This window comes from Grammomys surdaster, unplaced genomic scaffold, assembly GCF_004785775.1.
Source record: "Grammomys surdaster isolate TR1022 unplaced genomic scaffold, NIH_TR_1.0 147, whole genome shotgun sequence".
Classification (NCBI taxonomy): Eukaryota; Metazoa; Chordata; class Mammalia; order Rodentia; family Muridae; genus Grammomys; species Grammomys surdaster.
In genome coordinates this window covers 2,491,592-2,508,137 of record NW_021604605.1, presented here as the reverse complement: position 1 = coordinate 2,508,137, position 16,546 = coordinate 2,491,592, and the positions used below count along the sequence as shown (strand labels likewise).

General features: G+C 37.4%; 1 protein-coding gene across 1 annotated transcript in view; it reads left to right on the top strand.

Moving 5' to 3' along the window:
- The window catches only part of Stk26 (serine/threonine kinase 26), a 50,858-nt gene that overhangs the window by 16,552 nt on the left and 17,760 nt on the right, over positions 1 to 16,546 (top strand). Inside the window, exon 3 of the mRNA XM_028765007.1 lies at positions 11,872 to 12,102. Within this exon, the coding sequence (XP_028620840.1) occupies positions 11,872 to 12,102 (231 nt within the window). The remainder of the gene's footprint in view (positions 1 to 11,871; positions 12,103 to 16,546) is intronic.

The window sequence follows — 16,546 nt, the reverse complement described above, 5'->3', positions numbered from 1 at the left end:
AGAAGAAGAAGAAGAAGAAGAAGAAGAAGAAGAAGAAGAAGAAGAAGAAGAAGAAGAAGAAGAAGAAGAAAAAGAAGTAGTAGTCAGGCCAAGCTATAAGGCTAGCATTAAGATTAGCTGTGAAGAAGGGAAGAACCAGGGAGAACGAATTTACCTAAGGCAAGGAAGAGCAAAGAGACTTCCTCCATTGTGTTTTTAAATGGTTTCTTGATTTTTGTTTTTCAGGTTTTGGGGGTGGGCTGTTCCTTAGTGACTTTCTGGCAAAAGCCCTAAAGTGCGAGGCTAGAATTCAGCTCAAATTGGAGACTGCAGATCTTGGATAGACACTGCTGGAAGCATTTTAGTGACTTTGAATCAGTCATCAAGATTACGTTGGGAACAGCATTCTAAGAACTGATTGAGGGACTTTATCATTTGTGATCAACCTGGAATCGTTTGATACAGCCCACTACGCCATCATCTCACCTAGAGATCTGCTACCAAGTCAGTAGGGCAAGTGCTTTTCAAGGCTCACATCTGCTCTAAAATCTTACCACTTTTCAAAATCCATAAATGCACCATCTGGCTTTTTTGAAGCCAGAATTTTTTTAATTTCTATGTATATAAAACATTGATGTGTACTGTTGTTTATTCTGTTTGGAGAATGACAGTTTTGATGGATTGGGTGTTAAACAGAAAAAGACTCTAAGTTTCAAAAGAGAAAATGGTTTGCATTTACATTAGTACAGATGAGTCACATTTATAGAGAAAACACGGAAGCATCTCCTTGTTTATACTATTTGTTAAAAATTTAAAAACTTATCTCATTTATTATGTAACCCATTACTCAGTGGTATTTCCCCTTTATTTTCACATTTAATCTATCCAAATGTTTAAATTGTGCTTGGTACCAATTTTGGTAATATCAATAAGACCAATGGTTATAATCACTGCTAAATCTGATAAACATGTACCTGGAGAGTGGGATATTTGGTGTCCAAAATGCTAATGACAGTTGGGATAACAGTGGTGTTTTTGAGAGGGATAAAGATAGGTTTGAAATTTTTTGGTTCAGAAAATGTTGGCAAACTTCCAATGGAGATTAATTTAAAAGAAAAGGTATACGATTTTTCTCAGCTCCATTTCTTTTGAAGATGGCTAGTATTTTTTCTTAACGAAGGACTTTCCCATGTGCTAAGGAAATGACAATGATAAAGTCATCATTAGGAAGAGTGCTCTGTCCCCTTTAAGGAAGGTACTTACACAGGGTACATGTCTGACACGCTGAGTGCAGAGCTAACTGGTTACTTCAGTTGGTATAGTTCTTAGCCAAGTATTTGGGCATAGCTATTTTAATTTACTTGGTTTCAGAATATATATTCCTTTTCAAAAATATTTTTGTGGTTGTTTTTTGGGAATTTCATACATGAGTAAAATGTATCTTCACCATATACATCCTCACCCACTCCAGCTACTACATCGTCCCCTCACAGCCTTCTCAAAAGTCATGTCCTCTAGAGTTTATATATATATATACACATATAATGTAAAACCTACAAAGTTCAATTACTTAGTGTGTTCTTACTGAATAATGAGTTTGAAACATTATTTTAACCATACCTACACATCCACACCACCAATATATATATATATATATATATAGAGAGAGAGAGAGAGAGAGAGAGAGGAGAGAAATACTCCAATGGTATTTTTTACTTTAGGGAAAATGAAAATGAATTGTCTGTCATATTGGAAAACTATTTTTTTTTAGTTTCGAATGCTCTCCTCTTGCCTTCATTTGTAGTATTCTCCACAATTAAAATCATTTGTTATCAATGTCCCCATACCACCAGCATCATTTTCTTGTGATCATAGAATGTTAAAGCCAGCAGGACCTTAGAGATCATTTTTCTGAGTCCTAAGATTCCTTTGGGCAACTCCTTGCAAATACTGTTTGATTAAATTCATTCTGAGGATAGATTTGATTAAGGGAGAAAATGTTGAAGGGGAATTATTCTGCAGCTACTTTCTCATTAAGAATGAAAAGGTAAGGCTACGTAAAATTCCACTTTTTCAATCAGTGTTAATTTTCTAAAAGAACTCATGGTGTTAATAATTTAGTGCTGTGCTTACAAGCTTCAAACCTATTGATTTTAATTGGAGTTCTGTATCTAAAAGGAAGCCAGGGCATGGGCAAATCAATTTTGTTTTAATTCAGTGCATTTTAATAAGTGTGCTAAAGATTCATCATAATGTTACCCAGGATGGCTCGATAACTACTCTAACAGGCTGCTGCCCTAGATGGTAAGCAAAGGTGCCTGCTTCCGGAAGTGCTAAAATGACATCCTTTTGAAGAAAACTCTTATACAGGTGGCAGAAAGAACCTCTCATTGTACATCACTTGCAAGTGCCCAGTGTGAGTTTGATGAAATAATTGCCTGAATAAATTAGGCTACCTTTTTTTTAACCATTTATATATTAAAAGAATCTCTGTCTTCATTTCACTATGTGGCCTTTTCCTCCTTTGTGAATGAATATTTTATAGGTAGGGCTTATTATCAATCCCAGGCCATATTTATGTAACATCCTCTCTAGTCAGTAATAATCCCTCTCCTTTTAACATTAATGTTCATAGTTAAGCCTGACCCCAGCTGAATTGTGTGTTTTTATATGTGTTTAGCCCAGCTAAATTAAGAGATGCACAACACAGTGATAATGCAAGTCCTGGCTCTTGAAGCCTCTAGTCTTTACATTAGAGTACCAAATGCAAGACAGCCCCAGGACACGCAGGAGTCATGATAATGACTATGGCAGATGGGCTCCCAGAATCAGATTTGCACATTCCATTGATAGGATTCCTGTGTTTTTTTCGACTCCCAGCTCTTCCTTGGCTGTAGATTCATGCTATTTCCCAAACTGCTGTTTTCCAACTTGAATGATGTCTCCTGTTGAAGAAAAACTCAACCTTTAGGGAAAGTTAATCATATATGAGCAAAGGGGTTACCTGAAAATTTTATACCTATTTTAACACTCTTTAGCTTATTGAGTGTAACCTCTGTTATACCAAAAGCCAGAAACCAATTATAAACGACAGGATAACCTGATACCTAGGTGGTCCCTAAAGTAAATACTTCGTGAAACCCAAAAACTCCAAGTGTATATAATATTGTACTGGGTCCATGCCAAGCATATATAGGGCTGAAGAGAAGGGAGTCAGTCCTACCCTTAAAGTTACCTTATTGATGGAAATCAAAAGGTTGTGGTAAGGAAAGTGAACACAAGTGTAATACAATGCATGCTCTAATTGAGGTCCAAAGTATTGTTGCTATCTTTATTAACGTTATGAGATATCCAGAGATAAAAGAAAGGCAGGATATCATTCATTGAGAAAACTGTGTCATTCAAAGGCTCAAAAGTAAGAAAGAAGAATCATAGGTTACTGGAGTATTGCATTAAAATTTGCATTTCTTAGCTACTATCTGAGGGAAACACTGGGCTTGAGATATGGTAAAATATCCCTGGAATTTTTCTCCTTGGGTGTTTGGTTTTGTTGGATGTTCTGTTTATGCTCAGTATAATGGTGTTACTTTTATGAATACTTTCTGAATGCATGTCCTTCACAATTAAGAGAGAAGTTACTCTGAGGTTTTATATTTGTTCCAGTCCTGGCGACAGTCATATATATATATATATATATATGGCAGAGATGTATGCACAATAATTCACTATACTGTTCTTTCCCCAAAGCTAGGGGTAGGGAATTGCAGTGGGCTAGTGATGTTGATTTTTTTTTTTTTTTACTGGCACCTGGTAGTGCATGCTTTTCATTTCACTCACTGTATACTACTATAGAGCTGATTGTGTGGCCATTGCCAATTCATCTCTTTATGTTTAGAAAGGAGGGTTGGCGACTGTGAGTGAGAAAGGGAGAACAAAGGGTCTTGGCTTCTAATACTTCACAGTCACTCAGCATCTGAGCAGTAAGGAATTTAGAGATCATTGTGTCCACCCACTCTCCCTCATCAGACAGATGGCAAAGCTGACATTTAATCGTGGATGTCTTGTAATTTTCAGGATAAGCAAAATTAAGCCAATTTTGCCTGACCTCTCTACTCTCTACCTCTGTAATGCTAGGAGACAGCAGGCCTTCTTTTTCCTTTGGACTGGATGTAAGGTCAGAGAGAAATGAGCTAAATGATACAATGGAATTTGCATCCAGCGTTTCTTGTGATAATAGCCTCGACTTTTGCTTTATCAAGAGAAGAATGTGATTGTTTGCAGGATCCCTCTTTTCCTTTACCCATGGCTATAATTAAAGGTTTAAGGAACTTTAGATTCCACAGTTGTTCAAAAAGACAAAATTAGTTATTTCCTTTCATTTACAAGCACTTAGGCCCAAGGATGATTGACTTGGCTGGACAAACGTCAGTTAGAAAACAGGGATGTAGAAGCCTCTCTCTCTGGGAAACAGAGCTAGTAAAAGTGCTGCTTCCTGCTTGAGCATCTCAAAGGTGGGATAAGTATGGTAAAGTGCTGCTCATTATTTCTGTATTTCATCTTTCTTTAAAAACATGTGCAAAGGTGACAGGAGACTTGAAGAAAGGTTTCACTCTCCCTCCCCACCGTTTTGCAGATTGAACTGTCTCACAAACATATGTAAAGGACCTCATTCTTCACATCTCTGACTGTGTTTCGCTTTATTCCATTTTCATTTTTTTGTGATCTGAGCCCTGGGGAAAGAGCAGAGAGCAAGTCAAGAGTAGTAGAAGAAGCTCTTCTCTCCCCTATCCTCTCTGGAGTGGGTGGAATTCAGATGAAGGAATATTATCAATTATTCTTTTGTTCTCAAAAGAAGAAGTAGACTCAGAATTCCTAATCAAGGGAAACTCCTCTAACTGCTGAGATATATACATGCAGCTATGTCAAAACCTTTGGGAATAATTTTAATCAAGTTATGCTTTACCAATATATTTATGCTCTCAGTATGTTTGTTAATGAGATATACTTAAAACCAGGAATAATAAAATAAAGGGAAGATGAAAAAGTACTTAAGGATTTAATTGTATTTCTGCCTTATGAACACATTTTTCTTGTTGCTATGCACAGAATTGCTGAAAGCTTAAACAGTTGCCTTAAGAGTACAAGACAAAGCTGCTCCAGACCTTTGACTCCACACATTGCCACTAAGACCAGGGCTGCCTGGCTGGTCCCATCCATCTCTAAACTGGCTTTTAAGTGGGTGTATAAAAAAAGGGACTGGACTGTGAGTGATTAAATGCTTTCTAATGACCACGGGGAAGCTGCGAGTTGTCGTAACTGCATTTCTGACTGCATTCCATTTATCTCCTCACACACCCGGGAAAGAGGGCAACAGGCACTCTGCTCTATTCTGCAGAGGCAAGTTTAATAATCTTTGAGAGGGACATAAAAATGTAAGTACACTATAAAAATAGATAAACGAAGACCATTTTCTTTATGCACCTACATAAATATTTTGAAGTCTTATAAACGTGGGAACGCAGACTGAAGCAACTGGCTACCTAAAGGAATCTGACCTCAAGCCAAATTCCTTATGTTTAATTAGAAACATACTTAATTTTGATCTCACTTCTTATTCTGTCATATGTAAAATGTAGTCAGGCTGAGTATTTTACTTCAGAAATATAAATCATAGAAGTCTCTTAAGGTTTCCATAAAATTTTATCAGATCCTTGTAATGTGATCCTGAAACTGTGCACAGTAGAGAAATGTTCCACTCACAGCACATTCTTCAAGAGTTTAGCAAAATTTATGGGGCGTTTGTTTAATACTTCTCATTAGTGAAGTAGCCTGAAAACTCACACAACCATCGGAATCACTCCAGACCTACACAGTACTTACCACAAGGTTAATAATTGATAATAAATATTTTTAATCTTGAATCAATCCATCAATTTGAGGGGATTGTTTATGAACTGAACTGAAATCTGCAATAAATCACTGGTCGGAGCTGTTGGCATGCTGACATTGGATCCTATGAGAATCAGGAGATAGAATATCGCTGGTTTGAGAGGCTAGCTGCTTCCAGATTCATTATTGCCATGGGAAAAAGCAACCAATGGCAGTAACGTCAGAAAGTCAGTCAAGATTCTACATGGAAATATATGGTAGTTACTTTATGTGTACAGGGGTCAGACTACTGCAGATTGGTTTAGAGATTATTATAAGGAATTATATTATTAACAGTATCTCTTTGATGCCTACCTCCATTCTCACCCATGGTTCTAGCCCCCAGTAACCATTCCTCTATACACAGAGTCTGTGAGAGCTTATATTTTTAAGTTCCACATATATGAATGAAATATTTTTGTCTTTTTGTCCTTAGCTTATTTCACTAATAGCCTCCAGGCTTTGCAATGCAGTGTTAAGTAGTTTGTAAAAGGATATGAAATTTTAGTTAGGATATGAAAATTTAGTTAGCTATGAGGAATAATATGATCTATTTAGTTATAGTGGGTTTTGGAGAAGTTGTTTTCTGACCTTATATTTATCTCACAGGTCCTATTACTTCTTTAACCTCTGGATTTTGTAGAGCTATTGGCCTCTCACTCTGTCTGCCCCTATTTTGACACAAATGGCCTTCGATTTCACTGGTTGTTTTGGGTGAGAATACTTTAGGACACAGCAGCCACACAGCAGTTCCTTATTGTTGATAGCAGCGATAAGAGATGAGGTTCTATGACCTTTGCATTTCCTGCCTGCTCAAAAAGCCAGTGACTGAAGCCGGAATCAATTGTGCTTGTGTGTGTCCAGTCCTTGCAAAGTTAGTGTCCCATAATCTTGAACTCTGAAGTACTACCTGTCTATGTCTGTTCAGTTTCAACCAGTTTATGTCAGTATCTTGTATAGGATACACTGCAACCTTTTTATTTATTTTTTTCACAATATTCACAGAAAAAAAATTAAAAAAATTTAATGTGAGGGAACAGTGAGTTGACTCATACAGCCAGTGATAAATCCTATTTATTTATGTACATTGTACTTGTTAGGTAGCAGTTATAGACATGAGAATAATCCAGAAAAACCTATTTTTCTATCTCATGAGCGCTCATATATGTTCTGTGTGCATGCTTAGCTTTTATTACAATGTAAGGCACCATGAACACAGACTTCCCAGGTTTGTTGCATACCTCTTAAGGAATCCTAGTAAAATAAAAGGTGACTTTACTTATCCTCATGGTTGGGAGGCCAACCTTAGGACATTGACTTTCAACCTTCCTAATCTGTGACCCCAACCATAAAATCGTTTCATTGCTACTTCATAACTGTAAGTTTGCTACTGTTATTAATTATAATGTAAAGTATCTAATATATAAGATACTTGATATGCAACCCCTGTGTGGGCCGCTATCTACAAGTGGAGAACCACTGCCTTAGAGGTCAGCCTTACTCAACCTGGTTCTTGATTATTGGCGACTTTTTAGAATACCTGAGTTCAGCCCTTCCTAGCCCAGGAACTCTGAGAAATCTGCCTCCTTTACTTAAGCTTATTGTAATTTCACTCTTTGTCCCAAAGTGACAATGATCTTACTGAGCTACCTCATATTCATATATATAATGAAAATCCCAATCTCAGACATTTTGAATCAGAACTTCTTTGGTGTGTCCTGGGTGCTTGCATCTTTAAGGCTGTACCAACGAGCATGATGTACAGCCAAGACTGAGCACATTTCAAAGCTGTACTAGCACTCTGTTCCTGTAGTTTGAGAATCCAAAAGACCTTCCTCCCCATGACCCCAGGCAGGTAGGTTTTCACTGCTTTACTTTAAATGCTTACCATTTATTTATTTAACTTTCTTTTCTTTAAAGACAAGATAGTTTTATATGGTGGCACACTCCCACAGTCTCAACCCTCAGCTGGCTAAATTGGAGGGCATCTTGGGAGACATAAAGATTCTCATGCTGGTCAGAGCAACATGGCAAACCTCTATCAAAGGAAGAAAGAAAGAAAGAAAGAAAGAAAGAAAGAAAGAAAGAAAGAAAGAAAGAAAGAAAGAAAGAAAGAAAGAAAGAGGGTGGGAGAGGGGAAAGTGGCGGGAGGGGGAGGGAGAGAAGGAGGGGAGGAAAATGATGGTCCAGAAAAACAAAACTAAACAAACAGCCTAGAAGTCTGTCTTTGTTAAGGATGAGTTGTAAGGATTTAAGATGTTAAAAGTGGAAATTATAAACCGGGTTTATCGGGGATTCTGGAATTGGTGCTGGGACAAAGGTGTCTACCCCTCAGAGAGTGAGGTTATGGAAGGAAAAAAAACCTTGGTTTCAGATTTCTTCTACTCTGAAAGTTGGTGTTTTGCAGAAGTTTTATGCCCAGAATTATAGCTGAAATATGAACACTGTGTAAATGATGTATCTTTCTGTCTCCAACTTGCTGTTTAAATACTCAATTTAAATACTTTAACTACATTGATAAGTTAGGATTCACTGCATAGTTTCCTTAAAATGTGACTTGCTTTTTAAATCTATGATTTACATATTTGCAGAAGCCTATTTATTACAGAAAGCAGGGAGCAGCTGTGTCTTCCCTAGGGTTACTAGCTTCAGTTAAAGCCTTTTAAAACATCAATTAAGAAGAGGAGAATTTAATTTCTGCTACTTAACAAGAGAAGATTCTTATTAGTAAGTTAGCTAATAGTATACTCCTTGGGCTGTATTACTAGAAGGTACATAAAATACGCATTCCTTATCAAGTTTGTATTTCCAAAGTCCAGAGTATTTTATAATTTTTTATATCACAGAAGACTTAGGGGCTGGGATGACAGCTTCATTGGTACAGTGCTAGCCCCGAAAGCTTGAGAACCTGAGTTTGATCCTAATAACCCATGTAAAGGCTGAGCCAGCTGGATGTATGCTTGTAATCTTTGTGCTGGTGAGTTGGAGATGGGCGGACAGATCTTTGGGGCCCTGCTGTCCAGACTTCTTAACCTACTAGGTGAGCCTCGTGTCTCAGTGAGAGACCATGTCTTCAAAAATCAACTTAGGGACCAGCAAGTTAGCTCAACAGATAAAATGCCTGCCACATAAGGCTGGTGACCTGAGCTCATCCTTGGAAGCCACATAAAAATGAAAGGAGAGAAGTACTCTACAAATGTTGTTCTCTGGCTTCCACATGATGCTCTGTGGTACATAAGTCACGCCCAATGATGATGGTGATGGTGGTGGTGGTGTTGGTGTTGGTGATGGTGATTTTTCAAACTTAAAAACACAAATTAATTTGGCAAGCTCCTAAAGAATGACACCCAAGGTTTCCCTCTTGCCTCGTGTAAGTACACACACATGGCATATGTACCTGTACTCAAAGGTGAACCCACACCCATCCACATATGTGTACACATACACTCTCCGAAAGAAAGAAAACAAAAACTTGACATTGAATTTTTCCCAAGTCCTCTACATTTAGGATGTTCTAGCCTGAACTAACTCCCATATTATTTAATGACCATTTCCACCACAAGTGACTACAAAGAGAACAATTATCCCATGAAGTAGGAAGAGGTAACTGTGGGTTAGCAACCACATATATGATAGGAATCACAGGACAGTGTTGATAGAAGGCACTACCGATGGTTGTTAACACCTATAATCCTAGCCCTCAGGAGACTGAGGCAGAAGGATCACATGCTTCAGGGCAGCCTGGGCATTGAAGTGGAACCATGTCCTCAGAACATCAGCAAACAAAAACTCAACAACACCAAACAACAGTGCTTGGAAAAATAGGTATTTAGTTTTTGAGAAAAAAAATACTAACAAAATGTGAGCTTTGAAGACACACACACATACAAACATATACATACATACATACATGTGTGTATGTATAACCTACTAGAAGCCTGTTATAACACCTTTGAGAAGCCCTGTGGGAATATCTAGTTGTATTGCCTCCATCTAGAGATATACCCTGGAGATGGAGACGAACTCTAGGTAGGATTTCACACTAATCTTGAACTAGAGAAAAAGACTGAAATAGAAAGTGTATCTTCAAGAAAAGAAAATTAAGCCCAACCAAGGATAATAGGCAAGGCTTCTTAAAGCTTAAATGGGTTGTGTTTTAACTTTATTTTAGGTAAGATCAGAAAGAAAAGTCCATGAAATTCTTCAACTGCAGGGCAAAGAACTTGATAGGAAAACTTCAGCGGCTACTTTGTCTAATGAGGTGAAGCAGAAAGGATATGTAAACTCTCTAATTGCCTCCTGAAATTCAGGTTAAGACAAAACTTGGGGGAAATTATAGTAAATGAACTTTAGGTTTAGTTGACAAATTTGACTAAGTGACTACAATCGGAGAGCATCCTTTTATGTTTTAAAGAAGCTCCGAGTAAAGGCCTAGCGGTGCCCTCAAGTATACTTTCATAATGTTCTCTTTGGAAATTCTTGCTCAGCAGTGTCTTGTCTCTTTAGCAATATTAATGAGAATATAAAAGGTTGTCTTATGAAAGTCAATTGTACATCTTTTAAGGCAAAATGTATCTCTATCTCAAAAGTCAGTACATTTATACGTTTAAGTTATGCCAATGCACATATTTATGCTTAATTCTAGATTTTTTGTATTGTCTAATTCTAGTTCCCTTCTGCAAGGTAACTTGGGCTATCTTTTATATTTTTAAAAGTATTGAATTATACACATGATTGGGTGTTAGGTGATAATATGGTATACACATAATAGTATGTAACAGTCAAAATGGGGTAGTTAATATTGATACCCCCTGAAACAAAAAAACATTGAGAGACATATAACGGTTGTACATTGTTATGTGGTATGCTATAATATCTCCATGTCTGTGTACTGTGTGTGCGGAGCATATCAGAGTGATTTAACATTCCTATCTCTTTATTACTATTTTGAGTTTGGAGACCTTGCTATTGAGTTTTTGTTATACATAAAACAAATTAATTTATTGTAGACTATAACTCCCCACCTCCCACAGTCTGTGCCCTAGAACTTATAAACTTCTCTCTGCTATGTTTGGATACCCACCGTCCAACTACTCCTGTGCCCTCTTCCCCCACTTTTCCCAGCCTTTAACAATCATTATTATACATTCTGATTGTCTTCTTAAAAATACTAATGTAAGAGGTTGCAGAATTTTCCTTTTCCAATCTGTCTCTATGTAATGCCCTCTACTCCCATCCATTTTGCTGCACAGCACATCATTTTAATAGCTTAATAATATTCTATTTGTGTATATTCATGTATACATCACGTATTTCTTATCTGTTAATTTCTTGGTTATGGTATGTAGACTAATTTCATGTCTTGGATATTGTGAATAGTGCAGCAACAGACATAAGGGTATATGTCTTTGGTAAGGTTCCTTCATTTCCTCAAAGGATAAACTCCAGTGTGTGATACTTGGATCAAATGGTAGGTTTCTATTTTTTGTTTTTTTTGGAAGACTCTGTAGTAGTTATGCTGATTCAAATTCCCACTAACTGTATGTAGGAATTCCCCTTTCTCTACATCCTTAGCAACATTTGATATAGTTGGTGAAGGATAGAAAATGAAACTTACATGAAATATTCTATAGTGTTAATCTGATTGGTTTTCCTCTATTAAAACTGTTTGATTCATATGTCTGGAAAGATGCCTAGGGGTTTAGAGCACTACAAGAGCTGCTGTAGCTGAGGGCACAAGTTCAGTTCCCAGTACCCACCTTACAGCTCACAACATTCTGGTATTCTAGTTACAGGAAAACCAGTGCCCTCTTTGGGCTTCCATATGTACCAGACACACGTGTGGTATAGTTGTATTTACATATATGTAGAAAAATAAAAATAAGCATACATACCAACAAACCTAAAGGAAAAAATTGATTTAAATGATTTAGGTTTTCACTTTTTTTTCTTACTTCCCCTTAGAATAATATAGCGGATCCAGAAGAATTGTTCACAAAATTAGAGCGCATTGGAAAAGGCTCCTTTGGAGAAGTTTTCAAAGGAATTGATAACCGTACTCAGCAAGTGGTTGCAATTAAAATCATTGACCTTGAGGAAGCCGAGGATGAAATAGAAGACATCCAACAAGAAATAACTGTTCTGAGTCAGTGCGACAGCTCATATGTAACAAAATACTATGGGTCCTATTTAAAGGTAATGTGCATTATTATTTCACCAGGTGTTTTCATTATGTTTTTGTTTTCTTTTAATTCTATTTTTTAAAGGCAGTATCTTTTTAGGTACTATATTTTAAATATTTTAAATAGCAGATGTGTTATTAAGCTTCCTTTGTAAATTTTGTTCTTATTAGTCTTACCATCACCATTATTTGAATAGAGAACCGCACTATGAGCCACACCTTTCTCAAGACCATGTGCTGTGCCTTTATCTTCTTCACTAGTTTGGGACTACATGAGTGCTGCCCTAGGCTTACTTCACACTAATTGATACATATCTGCCCACTTACCACAAAGACAAAAGCAAGGAGGTGTCAGGTAGATTCTTCACCTTCCATGTCAATGGTATTAGTAATGAGTAATTGAAAATATCCAAGCTTAATATTTAATTTTAAATATTAAACATATGTAGGTGTTTATATTTCAACTCTATTTTAGTGAATCTGCGTACACAGAACGAAGTGAGTATTTATTAGAAGTAAAGACAAGGATACGTTTCTGAACCTTGAAGCCAGCCCTACTTTCTCCTTCCCATTCTTCTTTTTCATTATGCTTCATGTTCCCAGAATCTTGTGCTTGCACCATCAGAGGCTTTCCACTATACATACATCATTCGGATGTGCTGTCAGAGCTTGCTGGCTCATCTTACCCATGGCGAAAGATGGTATCTTGTTTGTTTTTGAGACAAGGTCTTACTATGTAGCCCTGGCTCTCCTAGGACTCACTATGTAGACCAGGCTGGCCTTGATCTCACAGATAGCTGCCTGCTAGGATTAAAGGTATGAGCCACCATGTCTTGCTCAAAATTCAGTGTCTTAAAAATAGGAATTGTCAGTCCTTATCCTCTAGGCAGAATCCAGCACCATTTATAGTGTCAACTAAACCTTATTGTTAGAGTTCACAGCCACTTCTGGAAAGTACACCAGTGTTCAGCTGTCCTCTTCCATCCCTGAACTTTTCATATGGTGGAAGAGAAACAGCAGTGATCTTTAAGGACACTTTGCTTCATAAAAGCTGTACCTCTGAGTTTCCACATGCTGTTCTTAATAGGTTAATTTGTCTCAACTTCAGAACTGATGGAGTACGTATGTGTATCCCTTAATATATTTACTTATAGTGGTTATCTATGCATTTTTTCTCTCTCACTAGGTTGTGAGTTCATTGATGACAAGCAGTTTAGCTTGACTAGTTCTAGATTTTATGTCCCTTAGCACAGCAATTGACTCATACTAAAGACAAGATATGATTTAGCTGCACCATCTCTGGATTCTTGCTTTCTTCCTCTACAACACTAAAATCTGGATGATTAAGTCCTTCACTCACATAAAATGGTGCATTATCTGCAGACCCATTTCAGCCCACCTAGAATGACGTGTTCTATCCCAAAGTGATATGTCAAGTGTGTTAATTTATCCAGTGACTCACAGGTGGAGTCTTTAATAAAAAACCTTTTCCTGTTTTCAAAATAATAAGAAAAAACAGAAAGAAAAGAGAGAAGAGAAAAGAGAAGAGGGCCTTTATTTCCAATCTAGTATGAGCCATATCACTATGGGAGTGGAATAGACCCTGAACTATGGGTGTGTATATTGCCATGATACAATGGGATTACTGCACAGCTTTACCACCTCTGCATAGCTTTACCCTAGAGGCAGGAGTTCATATCTGGAGCACAGGCATATGCAGAAGGATTTTCTGCTCTGTATGAAAGTCATGCTTTGGTATAGTGGTGCCTGGGCTGTCTGTGATAGTGGTGGATACAGTGTAGTGTACATCCAGACATCTAGGCTCCAGAACGATTACTTTTCCTAGTGGCCACCAGGCTAGTTAGTGTGTGCAGCACAGGCACACACAGAGAATCTTTAGTTCACCCTGAGTGTGAGCTAGCAGTCCAAGGCAGTGACCCCACTTGGAGATGATATGTGCATAGATGCAGTACAGCTATAGAGCCTCATAGGGCAGCCATTAACCAAGAGGAGGAACTGGCATGGTCTTGGAGAATGGAGACTTCTTTTCTACAGTTAGGGCTAGTGAACTGTCTTTGTTTGTGGTTATGTTCTCTTTCTCCCTCTTTCCTTCCACCCACCATATTTCATCTTGGTGACCTAGTTTTCATTGTTTTCTTGATCTTTATATATTTGTACTAGTTTATGCTGGCAAAGAAAAAAATCAATTTTACTGACTTTCTTGCAAGGCCTGTTATATTCTAATATTATCGACATTAAATTAAATGGAGAGTGAATTATCTGTAGGATGAGTCATGCAACAGCTAGACACTGTATTGTACAGTGTACCAAGTGCTGGAGATATAACACTAACAGTACACTCCTTCCTGTAACTACAGAGCACCCAGTCCAGTATTACGTAAAGGTATAGATTTTATGGTAAAAGTCTATATACAAGGTTACAGATGAAATGGGTGCGAGTATACCTCATTGACAGGCAGCTTGCCTAGCATGCTTGTCCGATTGAGTTCCATTCACAGGACTTCAAAAACTAAAATCAATCAAAAGCTATGTATTAATAAGCACAAGTAAGCAAGTGGTTGCTTGTGTCCATCTCATCAAGAATAACATGAAGAAATGGCCTCACGTAGGAGGTGATAAGGAAGGAAAAGTCTATCTGATTTCTGCATTTACTCCTAAATGTTAACTGTTATCATATTTTACTACATATGAATAATTCTGGTTCTTTGTAGCATAATGTTTACTTTCTTATTCATTCCTAAGATCTCGAACTTAGCAAGTCCTATTCTTTTCTGGGACTCTTTGGGGTTATCTCTCAATCTCAGGACCTTTAGGTTCTCCTTCCAGTTCTCACAATGGGCCTGGGTGTAGGCGGCCCTGGGAATGTTCTTGTCATATGTGTTATTGCTCTTTCTGGATTGAATCCTGGTAATTCCAGACTCTCTCTAGAGCAAACCTGAACACTTGCTATTTTTAGGCACTTAGATCAGATAAGCTATTTTTGGTGACTGCCTTAAAATATTAAATAAACCCTATTTAAAATAAGTTATTTTATAATTTTATTTTAAATCAGCAGTACCATGATGGCAATGATTTTAGTTGTTACTAAAGCCCTTGTTTATTCCTCGTTCTCTCATAGACAGATGTGCCGCAGCTGCATGGGTTTTCATTTGTAAAAGATCATATTTTAAGAATACTCCCTTCAGTCTAGCCTAGGAGTGTCCACACACTGGTCATCTAGTAATGATCTCATCTCTTCATAAGTGCAAACTAATCCTTGATTTTTTTCCCCAAATACTGATGATAAAACGTATTCAGAGCAGCCCATGACAGAAAACTAGTTTGCTAAAGGCTAAAACTGAAAATTTGTTTTATCACCTTTACCAATTATTTAAGGAAGTTCTGGAAATGTTATTTGAGGAACACTTTTCTTTGTGATAAAACTACACAAATACTGTTATAGGTGAGTGGCTATACACACAAAACTTACAACTCTTCTCTGATTTTAAATTACTTCCCTTTTGAGTCGTGTGTGTGTGTGTGTGTGTGTGTGTGTGTGTGTGTGTGTGTAACGATGAGATCTAGAGCGTTGCACTTACCACTAAGCTCAATCCTATTCCTTAAATTATAGTCCAGGCGGGCCTTGAACTTACAATTCTTCTGCTCTTACCCTGTGCAACTTTTTGATTACCATTGTGAACTACCCTGGTGGGCTAAGTACTTCACTGAAATTAACCAACTCATTATTTCCCATTTATATTGTCATACTGTGATTGTGTAGGCATGCATTTTTATTGTAAACTAAAACCACATCAAATATAATAGGATTCTGTTTAATACAGTCAGCATAACTTAAGACCACATCCTGTTAGTACCATGAGGGAATGACTTTGTTAACTGACTTAGCTATGTACCGGGAGCCTGTCAGTGCATTTCAGATGGCAGTGGAGTTTGTGAGTCAACTTAATTGAGCAAAACGGGATATGAGATTTACACAGGATATCATATATAACCAAGGCTTCACTCTAAGTTGGAGTAAAAGTTACTGCATTTGAGAGAAAATTATATGTTTTCTTAAACTGTGTGCAGTTGTAGTGTTCGCCTTTCAGACATGCCAACATTTACTAGGCATTCATTTTGACTGAGCTCACTGTATAACTCCATCTTTAAAAACGAGTAAAAAACCAGATGAACACATCAGTGTGACCACAATGGTTTCCTTTCCTCTTCGTTCACTGCAGTTTGTCTTGACAAAGTTAGCCTTTATGAAGAGTTCTACAGTCTGCAAGCTCTTTCCTTCTAACTTCATACTAATTGAAGAATCTTTCATCATCCTCAAATATTTTGTTAGATTGATGTAAATTTTAAAATGAAGCACATTCAGGCACTGAATAGAATTTGAATCAAGCCTGTATTTGCTGCTGAAACTGCCTTTATGTTAAGGGAATATGATCCCAT